At 39.6% G+C, this 19,636-nt stretch overlaps 1 protein-coding gene across 2 annotated transcripts; it reads right to left on the reverse strand.

Moving 5' to 3' along the window:
- Positions 1-264: 264 nt before the first annotated feature.
- PLA2G10 (phospholipase A2 group X) lies at positions 265-18,611 on the reverse strand. 2 transcript variants are annotated; one of them, XM_085074837.1, is made up of 4 exons: positions 9,251-18,611; positions 4,572-4,737; positions 3,016-3,122; positions 265-555 (listed from the first exon to the last, which is right to left on the reverse strand). In XM_085074837.1, exons 1-4 carry the CDS (start codon positions 9,465-9,467, stop codon positions 410-412), a joined length of 636 nt encoding a protein of 211 aa, XP_084930963.1. In that variant the 5' UTR covers positions 9,468-18,611; the 3' UTR covers positions 265-409. The 2 variants fall into 2 exon arrangements, with proteins under 2 accessions (XP_084930963.1, XP_084930964.1); XM_085074838.1 differs by having other exon boundaries at positions 9,255-9,453.
- Between the last annotated feature and the right edge of the window lie 1,025 nt (positions 18,612-19,636).

Raw genomic sequence — 19,636 nt, forward strand, 5'->3', positions numbered from 1 at the left:
GTTTAATGTGGATGAGAGGGCTCTTTGTGCTGACACTGTCACTTTATGCATTGTTTCCAGTCAGTTCAAAGCTGGACAATGTTAAGATAAATATTAGTGGAGAAGTTTGATTTGTATCTTACAGCCAGTGGAGGAGGGATAAAAAGTTCACAGCAAATGATTCTGTGAATCTGAATATAAACAAAATGAATGTTGTCAGTTACTCATTAAACTGATATACTCAGATTTCTATTTAGCCAATAAGAGTGCACTGGAGAAGGTAAATAAGAGGAAAAATGTTTACTTTTGGCCATTCTGGGGTGGAGAGGCTGAGGTGGCAGGAAGAAGTATCAAGAAAGGGGAAAATAATTTGTTGTCATTACTGTGACAAAAAGTCATCTTAGGTTTAAATACATCCAGAATCATATGTCTAATACCTACACAAAGGCTGAATCTCACCACACATAAAGTCTGGCCACAAAAGGTATTTTCTATGGTAGGGAGCTTTAGAAAAACATTTGGCAGCTTCACGGTCACATTCACATGCCATTTTTTGACATTTATCTTCTAGTGAGTCTGAAAGAAAACAAAATAAATTTGCTATTAGCCTAAAGAAATTAAAAATACCAAATGGAATACCAAGAATTTCTCCCTCGCATTCCATATTTGCTGTAAAAATGCCTCATATTTCAAAGGCAATAGGAACTGTACTGAGCTTTGGTAAGACAGAACATATGGATCAATCAGTGATCACTGATCTTGGCAGGTGAAAATACAGTAGACAGAAAAAGACTTAAATACTCTTCTTCAAGTTTTTAAATAACGGAACTCTGATAACTGATCCCTCTTTAGAATTGTTATGTGACCCTCCCTGGCTGCCCTCTTGCTCTAGTGAAACTTGACTTTGGGAAAGTATTTCCATTCACATACCCTTCAATCTACAAAAGGATAGAGCATGAAACATAATATATGGGATATATACATGGCATGCAAAGATGTTCCATGTCTAGCCTAAATTTCTCACCTTTTTTTATTAAGGCATTCAGTAAGAAGTTAGGTTAAGTGTGTTTAAGTGTGATAAAATCCACGTCTTGTCATGTTTGTTTTATAATTGTAGTGTTGTAACGTAACAGATTTCTTGGCATGAGCATTTCTTCTTGGCATGAACATTTTCTTCTACAGCAACGTATTTTGGTTTCAGTGTGCCAACCCAGAAGTGTGTGTTTTTTTCTCTCTGTAACTGTCTGTAAACTGAAGAATCCTTGATTACATTTGTCTGAGTGTTTACCATTTTAAAAGCTTAGCCAAATCTCTGTTTGAGATCTGTCCAGGAGCAGAACAAGTGTTCAGTTTTGTGAACAAACTCAGATTCTGCCATGAAATCGAAGTGTTCTTAATGTATATTTGTTTATGCTGCAACTAGCTACCCTAAGAGCTACTCAATAGCATAAGGAACATGAGAGGATAAAAAATCAAAACATGTTAACTGGGAACTATTCCTTCTATTCTTCTCCTGGTACTGCTCCAGACTTTATCTTCTCCATGATGCCAGGGACTTTGTTTCCTGACAACATGTCTGCTGTCTTGGCCACTATTTTAAATATTGTCAGGAGCAGAATCTTCACAGCCAAATAAGGGTGGACTGTAATGTGATTAATTAGTGTGAGAAAGAAGATGCTTTGTCCATTTGGAGCACAGAAAGAAATGAGCAAGTAGACATTCTGAATGAGGGAGCCACTTGAATGAAGTAAAGGTTGAATATGAAGGAGGAAAGGAAGTAATGTCAAAACTCTTGTTTATTTTCAGCAAATTCTAAACTGAGATATGAAATGAGAGGTTTTTATGTTCTCTGTGAATGGCCAGCTCTGTTGCCTTTAAACCATGGTAGTCAGAAACTCAAACTTGTTTTTAACAAGTTTATGAATTAAACAAGTTTATGCATTTCTGTAGTGCAAATAATAACCAATTCTCAAGCTGCTTTGCATGCTATGTAGAAGTTTAACATTACATGCAAAGTAATTGATCTGTACCTGATTTAAAAAAAAAATACAAAAACCAAGCAAACAAGCCCCCAGATAACACACAAAAAATGAAAACAAAAACGTGACAAGAAAAAAAGCCCTGCAAATGTTGGGGGCTTGTGAGAAGCACAGTTTCATTGAGTCTTTGAGGTATATTGGAAAACATTTGCTAAAGCTTTGGGAGTTGTGAACAAATAATGTAAGAGAAAAGCTGGATTTTCCTGTTAAGCTTTTTTTTTGGGTTTTTTTTCTTTGAGATCTCTTTGTCCTTGCCTTACCACAGCATGGCAAGTACATTTTGGAACACTCAAACAAAATTTATCAGGATGTGGTCAGCAATCTGTTGCAATTTGTTCACTTGTATTATATAAATATTTTCAAATTAACATTTGTTAATTTAACTTCCAGAAATAAACATATGCATCAAATATTTTATTACTTCACTGTTTGAAATTGTAAACTGTAATTATGAATTCATTCATAATTTGCAGCCATCAGTGCAATTGATGTGGGGTAAATATGCCAAAAACTTGTCCATTATAAGCTTACAACTGCTGGGAAATATTTTCTGCTAAGTAGGGAGAAGATCCTTTATAAACTGTTAAATTTTTTTGTCTTCTGTTTGTCATTGCTCTCCAGCTGGAGACCTGCAGGGAGTAGTGTAACATAGGTTCCTCAACAAATGTCAATGCTGAGTAAAAGGAGGAAGGTTTTGGTTGTATTTTCTGGAAAGGTAATAGACACTTCTAGATCACTGTTTTGTTTGCTTATGTCAGTCAGTAGGGAAGGATTAAGAAGAAGAAAACTGCATTCAGTTGATTGGTATAGCTGTGCTTTCTGGAGGCACAGTATCCTGGCCAAAAAATGTCACAAAAGAAAGGATGGTAAACTAAGAGTTTTACGGTAAATTAAGAAAATATCTTTCTAATGAGATAATCAGTAGAAGTAAGAAACAAACAAAACAAACAACTGACCCTCAAAACCCAACACCAAAACCCTCCAAGTGCTCACTCACCACACACAGCAGAATGGTCTTCACATTCCCAGTGGTAACTTTCAGTCTTTGGCTGACAGCCCGCTTGTTCTGCCCTACCGTAGCAGCAGTCGTGGTGAAAGCAGCACCTGAGAGCAACAGAAATGGTAATTTATGGTCATACATTTAGGGTAGGCTTTATCAGTGGGTTACTACAGCTATGAAACAATAAAACAGTCAACTCAGTGAGTGTACAAACATTACCTGCTCAGTAACCAAACCAGGGTAATTGTTTAATACATTCCCTGGGAAAAACTATTGCTTTTTCATGAAATCAATGATAAGAAGAATGTCTGATATACATTGAGCTAGTTGAATCTTCAAAGCATTCTCAGTGTTTTGTGGATATGCTTTTCTCCTAGCCCCTTCCACAAAAGGAACTGTTAGCTCAGTATCATCAGAAGTTTGGACAATTGCTCAAAATTGTTATTTCAAAATTATTCTTGTCATAACTGGCACAAAGAATTTATTGACTTTCTATGATTTTGTGAAACTGAACAGTACAGGCAAGTATTAATGACATTTTAATGCTTTAAAAAGGCATTAAAATATGCTGGTGTAGAGTCATTGCAAGCCCAGAACAAAAAGTAGGGGAGGTAACAAGGACCTGAAATTAGGCAGCTCGTAAGTTTTTGCTGCAAACTAATTACACCCTTTCTTTTTGACTTGGTGGAAGAACAGGGTGTATCCACAAAGTGTTCATTCATCCATTCAGTTTCCTCCTGGTAGCCTAAAACCATCATATTACAGTAGGCACATGGTGTTTAAGCTGCCTGAGGAATTTGTATCTGCAATAGGAAAAGTTAATGCTGTGAGCCCTCACTTTGCAATTATTGTTTTTTCCTGTGCTTATTAAGTAATTACTTGGTCATTCCCCACGAATCGCTGTGTAAAGATCCTAACAGTTGAACAACACAGCTCAGTAACTCCGTTTCATGCATAGAAAGTTTTTTAAAAATCCCAAATCACAGAACAAGAAGAAAAGAAGCAAACAAAACCAGAACATAATCCAGAAAATCATCTTATTGTCAGCCAATGTTCAATTCTAAATTCATGGATGATAGTCAGTATGCTAAATTCAGTACTAAATTGAAAGGCTTGGTTTTTAGAATTATTCTTGTTTTTCAACAGGTTGAATTTTGCATAATTTTTAATATATTATTTTGAATACTAATAACATGGAAGATAGTAAAATCAAAAGATTTTTAATTGACTTAAAAAAAATTTTTACTTCAGTGTTTAAGCTTTAAAGCTTCTCCAACAAGACTTTAATTATTCAGCTCTTTGCTGAACAGCAACAGCAACGAAACTCAGTTGTGCTGTGAATCCTGTATTAATGCAATGAGAGTTTGAATTAAAAGCAAGATCATGTAGATCTACACAAATGCAATTAGAATGCTTCAGAGTTTCTTAGCAGTCCGAGGTGTGTATAAACTCAGTTCCATCTCTCAAATTAAATAGGCCTAATTTATATTTTAGCCCTTTTATCTGTCATCTGCATTCAGCACTTAATTACTCAGATAAATAGTTACTCTCACCAGTCTACTCTGTCCTTGGGCCATCCTTTTCCTCCCAGGCCACAGTAGCATCCATAGCGTAGGTAGGCAAAAGGAGAGCGCCCTGTGGTACATCTGATGGCTCCTGCTAATTCCAGAATTCCTCTTCGATTTCTAAAATGGCCTTCCCCAAAAGTGCCTTTATAAACTGTGGAAGAAAAACTCTTGTTGAATCCAACATGCAAGCAGAAAATTGGGGTGATTGTTTGGGTTTTTTAAAGCACTGATAATAAATGACAGTACTTGCAAATAATGCAGTTTTATTTTTGACGCTTTGGGGCCACGCTGCTTGACCCAGTCCCTTTTCCCCTAGTCCATAGTGAGCACAATACTGAACAGTGAGAATAGCTACAGTGGTTTCTTCCCATGAAGGCAGATTGCAGTCATTTCCAGTCCTCAAACTGGCAAGGGCCAGTGTGCATTCTGTGCCCAGGCTCACCCATCTGCTAAGATTAGCTGCCCCAGGGTTGCAGTGCTTTCTCCATAACATAACATGTAATTTTGCCCACGTTATTTTGTAGAATGTAGTGCTTTCCATTGGAACAAATAGGTCCTTTATGATAGGGTTCTGGTTTTCCTCGTTTTTAGACAAAGCAGCCAAATAACTGGTGGGGATGGTGTGGTGGATGTAGAGCAGGATGTATGCATGGAGTCATTTCCAGGGAAAGAAGAAAGGTGGGGTTCGGTTATTTTTCTGTTTAATTTTGTTTGGGGTTGTTGTTGTTTAAGGCATTCTCACTATTATTTCTCCATAACAAAACTTTCTTTAGGAACTGTATTTTAACTATCCCATGTCAGTACTAAAGGAAGAGGTCCCGAGCAGCAGCAAAATGTTGAGGCACTGGGTGACATTTCTAAGGGCTTCTTGTCATCCTGCAGGCTGAACTCACACGTTGAAGACGCCTAATGGTAATGGACAGCCTTTCCTTGCAGTGCAGGCTCCAAGCTGTTCACAGCAAAGTTTTAGAAACTGAATGACTATACGACAAATTAGTGGAAAGTTTCTGATTAGAGTTTCTCACTAATTAAACTAATTACTAATTTTGGTATGAAGAGAACAGTTTATAAACCTGAACTCCCAGTACTGGTTACAGATTGCAAAAGACATTAAGATTTAATAGCTGATCATACCTGTGAGGGAGACAGGCAACAGAAAAAAATATTTAGACGTTGTTGAAGGCTTTGATATTTATTTTCCTGTAGAGTAACTATATGTAAAAATGCAGTTTTTATATAATCTGTATAATCACATAATCTATTATAATAGCCTAATAGAGTAATCTTTTGTAATAGATTATATTATAATAGATTATATGATTAACTATAATCAGTTAATGGAAAATCTGCCAAAAAGAAATACTGGCCCCAGCACAGTTGAGTAACATGTGTGGGATGCTGGTGACCTCCGGCACTTGTAATTTCATGAAACAATGGAATTTAAACACCTCAGCAAATCACCTCATTAAGAAATTCAATTGATTTGTGTTTGATAATGGTACAAAAACACTTCAGGAAGAATTCTGAGACAGCATTTAGTACTTTTCTGACTGGTGACTACTCCCAGATCTTGTACCTCCTGCTTTGTAGGCATGTGATCCAGGGAGAGAAGTGTTGAAACAAGGGCGCTTAAACTTGCACATGCAGCTTTGGCTATTGATTAAAAGGTATTGCATCCTGAGGAATTAAGAAAAGCTTCCTTGCTATGTAGTCGATTGCAGTTTCATTTCAAAACTGCTGAATTGGCACTAAACTTCCTTGCTAAGATAGGGAAGAGTATCTGTTGTGCCTGACCCCTGTTCCAGAATATTACCTGTATGTTGAGTGTTATATTTGCTTATAAACAGATTATTTTTATGATAGTATTGAAAGCATTATCTTCATTGTCAGTACAGGTTCAGTAAATTCTGAGCTGAGAAAAACCCTGCAATAAGGCTGCAGCCTTACAAATGACAACTGCTTATACTCTTAAATGTTTAGTAATGGTTGCTCTTGTAGGCAGCCAGCAATGTCTGAAGGAAACATGGTTAATGACAAAGCTGGGTTTCCTCTGCAGTGGGGAAGAATGGTACAGGAGAGCTGCAAGTCAGGAAGAAGAAAATAAGAATTTCCAAGTCATATTCCAGGTTTCATCAGAGAATTGTTTGCTAACTTTGGACAATTTCTGGTCCCTTGATTTATATCAATGACAAGTAGAAGTGATGAACTTTCTGCATAATATGCATTCCTGAAAGAGCAGTGTTGTCCCTTGATGTCTAGTCTGGTTTTGGGTTTTGTCATGCAGATTGTGTCTGCAAACACAACATAGTAGATGGGGGAAAAGGGGGTGAGCCAGATTGCATTTATTTTAATTTCACTGCTTTAAAGAGTATTTTAAAAATACACTCCCTTAAATTTCCATATGTGGAAAGGGGAAAAAAATTAGAATCACATCAATTTTTTGTGAAAGGTCGTATTTCCTATAACATTTTACTCTTTGCAATGGGCTCAATGCAAAGATAATGATTATTTTTCCAGATTGATTATCATATTTTTATTGAGATGTACAACTTTGCATAATTATGATACCTAACTACATTATTAGCATCTAATACAGTGTATGATGCTTTGTGGGTTTAAAAAGAATTTTTAAGCCATTCTTTCAAAGACTGAGGCTACAGAAACATTTTTGATGTTAAATATGTGTAAAATTTCCTATAAGGATATCTCTGTGCAGTCACAGTGCTCCAGTGGATCAGAACTTGAAACTTGGGAATAAGCAGGCTTCATGATATATCTCCAAAATCTTGCAAAAAGGACCGTATGCCTTATAGAATCTTCTTAGTCTTTGCTTAGATTTTTACCTCTTGTTGCATAAGCTATCAGGAATGGCCTTTTTCACCTCATTTTATTGCCCAGACTACTTAGATGCTATCTCCACAAACTCTGATCACATGTAAATTTTTGGAGAGGTTGAATTTGCCTGTTTTGATACTTTGGACCAATTGAGAAACATAAATTGCATTTCCCGTGCTCCTCACTGCCCACGGAATGGGTGACTGAGGTGCCTGACTCAGAGCTACCGGAGCGCAGCCAGGCTCTCTGTAATGAGCACTGCAAGCTGGCAGGAGCAGTGATTTCATTGCTTTCCTTAATGTTCTTGCTGAGGTTTGTGCCATGCAAAGGATGAAGTCTGGGGGATGATCAAAATGCAGAAGGAATCATAGGGGCAATCTGAGGTCAGGAAGTAGAATTGGGGCAGGGAGCTTGGTGGGGCCCTAAGTTGGCCCCATTATGCAAGCACCTTACCTCATGGTCTTTAATAACACGACTGCCTTCCCCCAGACCCTGCTTCATTCTGTGCCCAGAATCTGTTCTAGGATTGAATTGAGGTTCTTTTCCTTAGGACTCTGCAATTTGCAAGATTTGGTGTGGTGAATTTGCAAGCTGTGTAGGAATGTATTAAAAAGAAAATAGTGCAATAGAATCTTTTACTTAAGGCAGCTGAATGCTATTCTGGAAGACAGGATTTTATCCTTACAGCTGTCACAAAGGTTCAGCATGAGGTTAATTTAATCACTTTAAAACAATGCCTAGTGATGTTTACTAATAGTAGGCTCCCCACCTGCTGAATATCCTGAGGTTGGAGTACCAAGCGACCACAGTATTCAGTGAGAACCAGCCTTTGAGCAGCTGAAGTTCCACATAATTTTATGTAGTTGTAGGTAAAATTGGGTTCTACCTTGTCACCATGGGAATCTAAAATTAGAGGATGCTTTTTTGTGTCAGCCCACCTACCTATCGGAAAAAGAGGGACGATAATACAGTTTCAGAGAAATGAGTATATTCAGATATTATACAGATTAATATCTCAGGAAACCCATGAGGAAATGGACTGTGAATTGTTCCAACTGGTCTTTAATACTGCTTAATAAATAGAATGTAGGAGACAAAGAAAATAATTAAATATTTGCAAAGTGAGTAATTGGCTGTGCGAAGGTATGAGGCAGGGGTCCTTTAATTACATTCTCACATCATAACTTATTCATAAATACTGACTCATTTTTCAGAACAACCCAGTTAGGGTTTTGTAGGCAATCTCAGTTCTAGCAATTCCTGCTTCTGAACTGCTTAGTAACTCAAGTGCTCTGCGACAGCTCACTGCAATACCCGGAGAAGAGTGGGAGTAAAGACACTGGCTTTATCAAAAAGATTGTTATTGCACGTGCAAGCTGCAAACTGGTTTGAAACACGGCACTTCGTTAGCAGAGTTGTCCATTGCTGATGAACTTTACAGAAGCAATGCGAGCCCCCCCAGCACCTGTCCCGTGTGCAGGAGCGGGCTGGCACCGGCCGGGCTGGCGGGACACACTCAGCCGCCGCTGTCAGCGGCACATCGGGCTTTCCCGTGGGCGAGTTCCACCCAGCTGTGCCCGAGCGCCGGACACCTGTCACAGGCACTGCTCTCCGGCGTGGGAAGAGAGGCATTTCCCGTGAGGGTTTCTCCTAGCGCTCCTTTCTCTATCCCCTTCCCACCTGCCCCCCAATGCTGCCAAGCCCCATCCGGCCGGGTCCGGGCAAGGGAGCGCGCCCAGCAGAGCCCGCGGAGGTGCCGCCGGACGGGGCCACTTCCCTACCGGGAAGGACCGTGAGGGTCCCGAGCTCCGGCCCGGGGCCGGCTCTACTCACCGGCCGCCGGCAGCAGCAGCAGCAGCAGGAGCGGGGGCAGCGGCGCCATGGGCAGCGGCGGGCGCGAACGCGGGTCCCGGCAGCGGCGCCGTGCTCGACAGCGGAGTGTGTAGGTGTGAGCCGGTGCGGCGGCGTGCCGGCTATAAAAGGCTGCCTTCTGCCCCGAGCCGGGTCCCCCGGAGCCGGAGCCCAAGACCGAGCTGTGCTGTCCATCTGGCCAGAAGGGAGGAGCTGCCGCTGGAAGAGCCGGGGAGAGCTGAGATCTGTCACTCGGGCAGCGGAGCGCGGCGCAGGCACAGGGGGTCACACCCCGCAGCTCTCTGACGGGGGCCGCCGCTCCGCTCCTCCAGACCTTCCGGCTCGGGTAGCTATATTTTCTTTTCCAATTACAGCAGTTCCTAGGTGATTTAATCTAGATCTGAAGAGTTAAGGCAGGAACTGTGTTGTAAGTTAGTCTAGTGGTTAATTATAACCGGTGCTGAAGACTTGTGCTCTATCTGGAGTCTGCATCTGCCAGACTTCATCTACTGATTGCTCCTTTTCTTGGATGACTAAAGAACAACCAACGCCTAAACTGATTATGGATATTTGTAGCTTGATAAAAAATTTTAAATTGTACCTCAAACAAAATAGAGTCTCAAAGTATTTTGTTGTACGTTGTATAATATTTGCATATTTTTTCCATTCCCCTTCCAACTCTTGTACTATTTTGTAAAAACTACAACTATGTGCCTTAATGCAATCAGTTTCATTGTCTCTCTCAACACACAGACAATACCACTTGCTTTTATGGGATTTTTTCTATGCTCATGCTTTCCAAGTATGTCTTCAGACCTTTTATTATTGCACTGAAACCAGTGCATTTCCTGTCAGTTATTCAAGCAACCAGGAGCCCTGAAATTTGGAGTATTGATTTTTGTGTGCGTGTGTTTTGTCTTATGGTGTTCATCCTTTTCTTTTTTTTGGCATTATTATATTCCAGGAAATTACCCCCATTGGATCCCATGGAGACCTACACTGCTAGGATATGGAAAGAGAAATAAAAATAAAGTTTTTTAATGGAACTTACCAAGAACTTGTTCTTGGCCACATCATCGTACTATTGGGGAACTGCTGGTGGTTTGGTGGGGGAGTTGTGTGAATGGTATTTTCATCAAAGAAACAAAATCTTTTTTCATGCACATACTGAAGGATAATTCTACTTTTGCATTAAAATGTCCTGATTTCTGTGTTATAACATTCCTCTTTATTCAGCAGAGGTAGAAAATCGTATGTGGTGTGATTCCAACAGATAAAAAGCATGCACAGACAGATCAGATTTGTTTTTGTTATGCTCTCATTAATCCAGGCTCTCTGAAATGTTTGTGTTGGCACTGAAGTGAGGGTAGCGTGGGATAAATGTGGAACATCAGTTGAAGGCAGGATATTGATATGCTCTCATACACCTGGTAGGCCTTGGTGCAACCACGTGCAGAACAGCAGGAGAGGTGTGGCAGCTCAGCCAGGACTGTGCATGGCGCATGACAAGGCAGAGGGTGATGGTGTCAACCTGACACAGCAGAAGCCTGCTGGGTTCCCACCTGAGTGCTGGTGCTCTGCAAAGAGGTTGCTGGAGGCTTCCTGTGAACCCAGGATGCCCTGCAGATCTGTACCAAGCAGCTGCAGGTACAGTGTGCTAAGACAATGCTGCCAGCCTGTCCTTCTGTTCCATCACTGTGCCTGGCTCTGGCCAACATGGGGAGCACAGCTACCACTGTGTGTCCCAACAGAGGTGGAGCGGAATAGTGAAATGGGTTGTGTGGCAACCAGAAATGTTGTCCATGACCCTGATAAGTGTTGGTAGAAACCCCATCTATCAGGGATTTTTTCTTTTCAATTTTTTTTTTTAAGATTTCATTGCTATTGCCATCAACTGGGTCAGGGCAATTTTCCTATTACTCATGGAGTCACATCGCTAATTACTGTTACTCTGGTCTTGTACTGTCACTTATACTTCATTTGTTTACCGACTCTTCCGGTCAATAAGTCACACCTATTAGAACATTTTAATGGTGTCTGAGAGCTGTTTAATGAAACTTCCAGTTGAACAGTATCCCATCCAGCATACCATTGCATATGACAATGAAAACAGTATCCAAGGGAGCAAGATGAATTACATTTCATGTCGCTCTTCAGGAGACTGACTGATGCAATGTATTAGTGCAGCTGATATGTTTTTCTCTGAAGAAAGGAAAGTAACCTTAAAACCACTGAAAACTCAAATGCAACTGAAATGTTCAGACTACAGCTGCTTCTATCAGAAAGTACACAAAGATATGTAGTACACAAAAATCTGTATACAGTGATGAAGTAAGGAATGCAAGTCATGAGTTCTGATTCCCATGACTGTAGTAAAAGTTCAAAGGAGAACATCTAGTGAAATTGGTGAGAGGGGAGGAAATCTGGTAGAAGGAAATACTTTTACTGAGGGGGAGCTAGATTGTCCAGTTAACTGTCATGGCATATTGCTAAGAAAATATACTAGTAACAGTTTGGAAGTTCATATGGATTACAGTGATGGAGTCCTATTTTAATTAGCTTTAGTTCCCTTTAAATTTTTAACTAAAAACTTATGTGGCAGTGTAGACCTGTCATATTTCTTTTTCTACTTGAAGCAGTTGGAAACTGGCCTAAGTCATATGTGACAAATGGCATTTTCCCTCTTATAGATGAATTCTTTCTGTCTGTCAACTGGAGCTGTGCAGGGGTGGGGAGAAGCATTTGCTTTTCAAATATACTTTCTCAAGCAAGGCTGCATGTGCCTTATGATTGCTTTAACTAATTTGGTTTTAAATCTGAGAAATAGATTAATATAATTGAGACACATGGCTGTACTGAGGAACATTCTCACAGCATAATACTGTCATCGGCACACTTGTTCAGTGAGTTCTAAAAGCCTCATTCCTCAGTGTCCATGATTATGTACATGCAGGAAAATAATAGATTATATTAACCCAAAATGTTAAAATGTTGATGGAAAGTGCTAGAATGGTCTAAAATATAGTTAATATAAGTGCAAGTTACCCACTATCCTGTGACCAGGTAAAGGTAGTGATTTTGAGAGCAGTGTAACAGTAGATTTACTGCTGACTAAACAGCTGAAAAGCTATATTTTTGTGGTAATAACAGTTCCATTAAATTTTTTTATTTAGTAAGAGCAGTTATTTTTCCTGAGAAATGAAAAAGCATGGCACCTACCTGTGCCAAATGTATATCTACTCTGTATTTAGCTGTTGTGAACAAATGTAGTGTTGCTGATGAGAACAGAAGTACTAGGGTCTGTAGGTGTCTAAGCAAAGCCCTAAAAATTAGGATCCTACAGCATTAAGCATATGGCAATTGAGCCACAGGACATACTTGCTGCCCCACTGAATTAATGAACTAATAAAGAATGGTGAAAGAAATTATTTTCCCATTGTTAGAGATGGGAATGGAGGCAGGATGATTTGCTTAAGGGGCTTTACGATGGCTGTAGCAGAGCTGGGAAACAGAACTTTGATGTTTTGCATCCCAGGTTAAGTCCCAGATTGGGTTCTTCTGTGGCACTGACTTCTGGAGGAAAATAAGGAAAGAAGCACGTGCCTTACTGTAAGGGTATGAGAATAATTAGAACTGAAGAGTTGCTTCCCAGCAGTTAAGTCAAATGACTGTGTTTACTTCTTGCTATACTTGGTAAATGTCTCTGAGTTATCCCACATTTTCTTAAACATTGGACTGGGACACAGGTTCTGCCAGGAATATATCCTTTACAAGTGTATGCTCCTTCAGATGCTGAATGTCAAGTAGTATACGACTCCTTTATCCTTGTTGTCTTCATAAAAATACCAAACCAAACAGCCTTAATTATCTGAGTATTTGTTTGGAAACATTCAGTGCCTTTGTTCCTATGTTTGGAGGTTTGGCTGGGTTTCCTCGCTTTCATGTCCTTCCATCTTCTCTTAGTTCCTTTTCACAACCAATGTTTCCTGTTTACCAATGTTTACTTCAGCCCATGCTGTTGGAGAAGTTGTCCCAAAATGTACAAGAGTTATAAAGTGAAGTTTGGAAATACAAGATCCACGTGGAAGATTAGAAAACATTCTACTAAGCCATTTTATATTATTTTGCAATGTACATGTATTATCTCAAATGCAGTTCTACCACACAGAACAAAATCCAACGTTAAGACTATACCAGCCTAAAGCATAACTTGTAATGTCTCTGGTAATAGTAAGTCTGTGGGTAGAATAATATGTCCTCAGAGAATTTTGGGGATCATGTCTGTAGCATTGTCCTTTACATGCCCTTTGGCAGCAATGTTACTCTGTCCATGCTGCAAAAACACTAGTGTGTCACTGCCCATAACAGACAGTTACGTGCTGGAGAGGTTGTTTTTGCAGAAATGTTCTTGAAACTGGCTATAATGTCTGTAGAGGAGCTGAATTGCTCCTACAGTTTTTTCTTTCATCCTCCTGGTTTCGATTTTTTCCTGTTCCCTATTCTCTCTTCTGCTCCTTAAGTTCAACAGCTGCTAACACAGAGTCCATCCTGTGCATACAACCACCCAGGCAGGTGACAAGATTGCAAGAACACCCTCAGAGCACCATCCTCAGAGCATCCTCAGACAGAAATACTGATGCATTTCTGTCCATTTTTATAGCTTGGAAATACATTGCCTGTCTTTGAGCAAAGGCACACACTGGAAATGCTGGGGAAGGACTCTATAAATAACTTCTAGCTTGCTTAGCTCTTAGGTTCTGACAGTCATCTCTGCCTCCCAGAAGATTTGCACTCTCTAAATCAAGTCCTACATTTGGCATTTGCACCCAAAAAAAGACCCAAAGCCTGCTTCTTGTGGAACCTAGGGCTACTTCTTATTTTTACATCTTGAGAAAAAAAAAGACTTGGCAATGCAATGTGTGCACTTTCTAAAACAAAATTTGAAGTCTACAGCACATCTCTGGAAGATAACTCTGCTTTCTTTATATAGGTTACATCAGCCTTGCAATGGCTGATGTAATGACCAGGATGATGGGATAGAGTGACCTCTCAGCACATTTGTAGGTGATACAAAATTGGGGGGAGTGGCTGATACACTGGAAGGCAGGGCTGCTACTCAGACAGACCTAGTCAGACTGGAAAAATGAGCTCCTGGGGACTTCATGAATCTCAACAAAGGCAAATGCAAAGCCCTACAAGTGCGTTGGTGTAACCCCACAGAGTGGGACAGGCTGGGAACTGATTGGATAGAGAACAGCTTTGTAGAAAAGGAGCTGGGGGTTGTGGTGGACAAGTTGAAAGTGAGTCAGCTGTGTGCTCCTGGAGCAAACGTGCCCAGCTGCAAACCGGGCTGAGTACCACTGGTGGGATGGAGGGAACTGACTCTTCCCCTCCATCTGACACTTGTGACACTACATCTGCAGCTCTGTGTCTGATTTTAAAAAGCCATTGATGCACTAAGGCAAGGCTAGTGAAGGCCACCAAACTGCTCAGGCAGCTGCAGTTCATGACATACAAGATGAGAGAGCTGGATTTGCTCAAGTTTAAAGAAGATGGTGAGTGGAGATCATCGTGCTGGGTACCACTTCCTAATGGAAGGCTGTAGAAAAGATGGAGACATATTCTCCCCAGAGGTGCTCAAGAAGCAATGAGCACAACCTACAACAAGAAAATATAGAAAACAATTTTTTTTTCCCAACCAAGAGGATCAAATACTGCAACAACTTACCCAGAGAGGGGACTCCATCCTTAGAGATACACATAACTCAACTGAACATGGCCAAAAGCAAACCTGCTTTAACGGGACCTGCCATGAGGAGCAAGTTGGACTACAGAACTTGCAGAAGTCTCTTGCCACCTACACAATTCTTATGTTGTGATGTGATAGCAGATACCTTCAAATTAGCATTTCCACCCCGCCAGGGAAAGAGACTCCAGGGAAAGAGACTCCAATATCACTTCCCTTTGCCTAAACGTTGTTATGAAACCATGGCCTGTAGGCAGTAGGCCTGTTCTACTGCAATAACAAATTAATTTATAATAATTTTTTCCATCTATCACAAGTAAAATATGCAAATGCACCAGGGAAATCATCTGTACTGAATTCAAAGAGACTTGTGATTTTGTCTGCTTTTATTATCTAGACATCTTTGTCACAAACAGAAGCAGTGCCCTTTTCATAAAGAATTACTTTCCTACCATTTTAACTCAGTGTTATGAAATCCCATGTCTATGCCTTTGTCCTTGTTGGCCATTTCTGAATCTTCTTCCAGTTCTCTTTTTACTGAGGCTGGGGGGAGGCTGCAGAATTGAACACAGTATCCAGGGTGGAGAATATGGATTTATAGAGACTGCAGACTATATTCCATTTAGAGAGAAGACAAAGAAATGCATGGTTTTGGGTAACTTTTACTATGTCCACTGCTTTTCATTGTCTCTACACGTTTTAAATGACTTAAAAATAAAATGAAGATTTTTGTTACCTGTTTATTTGTTCACCTCTTAATTGTTTTGTTCTTCACCCTGTCGACAGTGAGCACCCTATTGGTCTGGTCTGCTTGTCCTGCAGCTTTATTTCAGGACCTGTCTTTCTTGCTGCTCCTCAGCTGTGCAGTTTTATGGCAATTGAACACTTACCAGGATAAACCCCTAAGTTATGTGTCCATCAAAGGAAAGCTGAGTAGAATGTAGCACTCCTCTGTTCCAGGCTAATCTGCACAAGAGCCCTCTGTCTTTAAACACCATCCACACTGCTTTGGGAACTGGTAAGTTACTGAATGTACAGTTGAGGGTCAAAAAATCCCTGGAAGTACTGAGGGGTAGGGAACATTGGGATTAGCTGGAGAATTTAAGAGTAGGAAATAAGTGAGTATTGGAAAATTTGTATCTTAAGACATGTAAGATCAAAAATATGCTAAATAGTGCTGAAGAACTGAGTATATGTCACTTGTCAAGTAGGCTCTGAATCTCTCATCTCCAAATCTCTGTGGGATGGTCTTCTACTTTTATTCTTTGCTTTTGCAGAGCAGTTGGGATAAGAAGTAATTGAACCAGAGAACTGTCAGCACTAACATCATGTTTTGCTATACCTGAAATAAACCAGATACTTCCAAATCAGCCAGAAGGTGCAACAGTCATTTGCTGAGAGTATGCACAGAGTGTCAGGGCACAACAGGCTGATGTTAACAACATGTTGTTCAGGCACTAGCAGCTGTTTGATTTCCAGTGAGAAGTAGGGATTCTCATCTTAATAAAAGGTAAGAGTTTAACTACATTCTCAAATCTGGGCCAACATGACAAACATATAGTTATGTTTTCTGTGTAGACCTATTTTCCACTGCATTGGAAGGCAACAAATGCCATGGGTAATATACAATATAAATAAATTAGAACAATTTACATACCCTATAATTATAAAGACTTAAGCTTGTTCTTCTTTGGAGCATCAATTACTGGCTTAAGAATACTTTTTCCTAAAACTAAGAAAGATTTTATAATTCTATAGACTTTATATTTCCTTTGAAAAGATCAGTTATGGACAGAACACCACATATTCAGGACAATTATAGACTCACTGTCACAAAGAGCTAAGGAAACAGTGGAGTGTGAAGGAAGCTGCTGAATTGAAGTCCCAGTACCTTGTACATGTGACAGTGCTCAGGGAGGATGATATTTAATTCTTACAGAGTTCAATAAATCTTCAAAGACATAAAGATATGTTGCATAATTTCGTAGTACAGATGGCAAACTAGCACACCAATGGGTTTGGCAATCTTCAAACTTCGTCATTCTTTTTATTTTGATACAAGGAAGATGATCTTTGGGTGACCAAGCACTGGAACAGATTGCGCAGAGTGGTTGTAGAGCTTCCCTCACTGGAGATATTCCAGAACCACCTGGATGCAATCCTGTGTCATGTGCTCTAGGATGACCCTGCTTGAGCAGGGAAGTTGGACTGGATGACCCACTGTGGTCACCTCCAACCTTACCCATTCTGTGATTCTCTGATCTGATCCAAATTCATAAATTACTTCCTTGGTTTAATATAAAGCAAATTTCTCATGGTGATACTATATTTACTGAATTCCATAGCAAGCCATCCTATCTACAGCTCCTGTGACTAATAAAGTTCATACCATCCTAAACAGGTAGAGCTGCATTCTTTAGAATAACATGTATAAAGACTATTTTTCCTACATATAAGGGAGAAAAGGTTTTAATTGCATATGAAATACCAGCCTAAAATTAAGAGACCAAACACCATGAACTACCCCACTAGTACCAGCAGTGATGGAACCACTGTTCTCTTTGCATTTACTGTATAGGATGAGGGAGTTTGCTGTACCGTGTGTACCAGGCCTTGCTAACTGATGTCAGGATGTGCAAGCTGGAAAGGAAAAAAGGGAGTGAGGAACCAGTCCTAGTAAAGCTTTAAAAATAGCAGTTTTATCTTCAGCTGTTAGAAGTGTGAATCTTACTAAATGGACTTAAATTCTTCTGGGTATTTATCCTACAATATATATATAGTATCCAGTAATGGGTAATCTCAAAATCCACAGTCAAAAAGTGACTGGGAATAAAGTAGTTCATTTCTCTGACTCCTTTGGCAGCTTTCTAGTTTCAAGTCTAGGTTATAGCTTTCACTGATTAGCCTTTTAAATAAACAGATGTTTTCCCAAATAGCCATTTTCCAGTGTTCATGCAAGTCTTTCAGATGGTTGGTACTAAACATATTTTTTCCTTTTTAGGGTGTAAACGACCACATTTTAATTGTGCCTCAGTTACTTTACCATAACTATCTTCATCTAAATTGTGCTGAATGATAAAAAATTTGTCTAGCTTTGTTTTGTGACCCCAAAAATAGGAGTAACATGGTGCATACTAAATTTTATGCTGACCATGTTCATATTATCTTTTAAAATAAACATCTTATGTATAATTGACCTTTATACTTCACAGAGCAAAACAGTTCTATGTATTCTAAATTTTGTGTGTCTGAACGTAGGATCTGCATACTTCAAATTAATGGTGATTTGATGCTGCTGTGAGACTCACAACCACCTAATTTCCTAATTCTGTTTGCAATTCTTTAATGCCACATTAATGTTTTAATGTTCCCCTAGTTATTTCCTCTCTCAGAAAGAAGAAAAGAAAGACAAATCCTTATTAGTTTATGCACCATGTAATCCCTAGGAAGGATTTGCCTGGGACAGATAATCTTTGGTTGCGTTCAAGTCTTATTTAGAATGGAGGGCCAACTTAATTACATAAGCAAGCCTAATTTTTATCCTGTAAAATACTATATTGAATTTTTGTTTAGACTGGTTCTTTCTGACAGCTACAAAAAAAAAAAAAAAACCAACCTGTATGGTTTTTATCAAAAAGCCAATAATGCACATCACTCTTCCAAATGGATGGATATTCAAGGATAACTGTGCACAGAGATGCTGCTGAACATCCATTTTCTTCCCATCGACTGGTCTTTTTCATTTACTTATTTTTGCTGAAGCAACACATATTTTGTCTATGGATATGTGCAAACATGTTTTGCATATTCATACAATAAAGTAGAATTAAAATGTAAGGCAATGTAAAATAGTTAATTCTCTGTAATGACTTCATTCCTGTTCCTAGGGGAGGGAATGTATCTTAAGATCTAAATAATACAAGCATTAAATGATCCTTTTTCTCATGTATGGAGAGAAACATTTTCTACCATAGGACATATATTGCATCCCCCCCTCAGTTTTCTGTAATCTGCATAATTAGCTGATTACTGCACAACTGGAAGGACTGGAATGAGGTGGGTCCTTTTATGATCATTATGACAGCAAGTTGAAGGAAGAGGAGGAGCTGCAGCAGTCCTAATTTTACTTGAAATACTGGATTTAGAAACCTATGTGAGGACACTGAGCAGCACAATCCCCTGCAGAAGGGTCACTCTCAAAACAAGTGTCACTGCTTACTGGTGTGCTGCTGCTTTCAAGTTTTTGGTCTTTGAATTTTGTTTTCCATCACTTTGTTCTGGCCTCTGTCCATCATCTTTTTATCTTGGGCTTCTTAAATTACTCATCATTTGTTCAAGGAGCTGAAGGTCAGATCATCTGATCTGACTTTATGCCATAGGCCCTGAAATTTCTCGTGCCAGCCCAAGTAATTTCTCTTTGAACAAGGCATATTTTCCACCTGCTTAAAGTATATAATTAAATTTGGAGTCACACAACATTAGAAGATAAAGAACTTCCTGTTCTGTTATCAGAAAAGCATCTTGGAAGGGGCCTGTGTCTGGAAAAAGGCTGAATGGAGTAGGCAGAAGAGGTAGAGATGGGAGAGCCTAATTAGGGAAGGATTTCTTTAAAACTGAT

The sequence above is a fragment of the Lichenostomus cassidix genome, chromosome 14 (assembly GCF_008360975.1).
Source record: "Lichenostomus cassidix isolate B80296 chromosome 14, HeHo_3.0, whole genome shotgun sequence".
NCBI lineage: Eukaryota > Metazoa > Chordata > Aves > Passeriformes > Meliphagidae > Lichenostomus > Lichenostomus cassidix.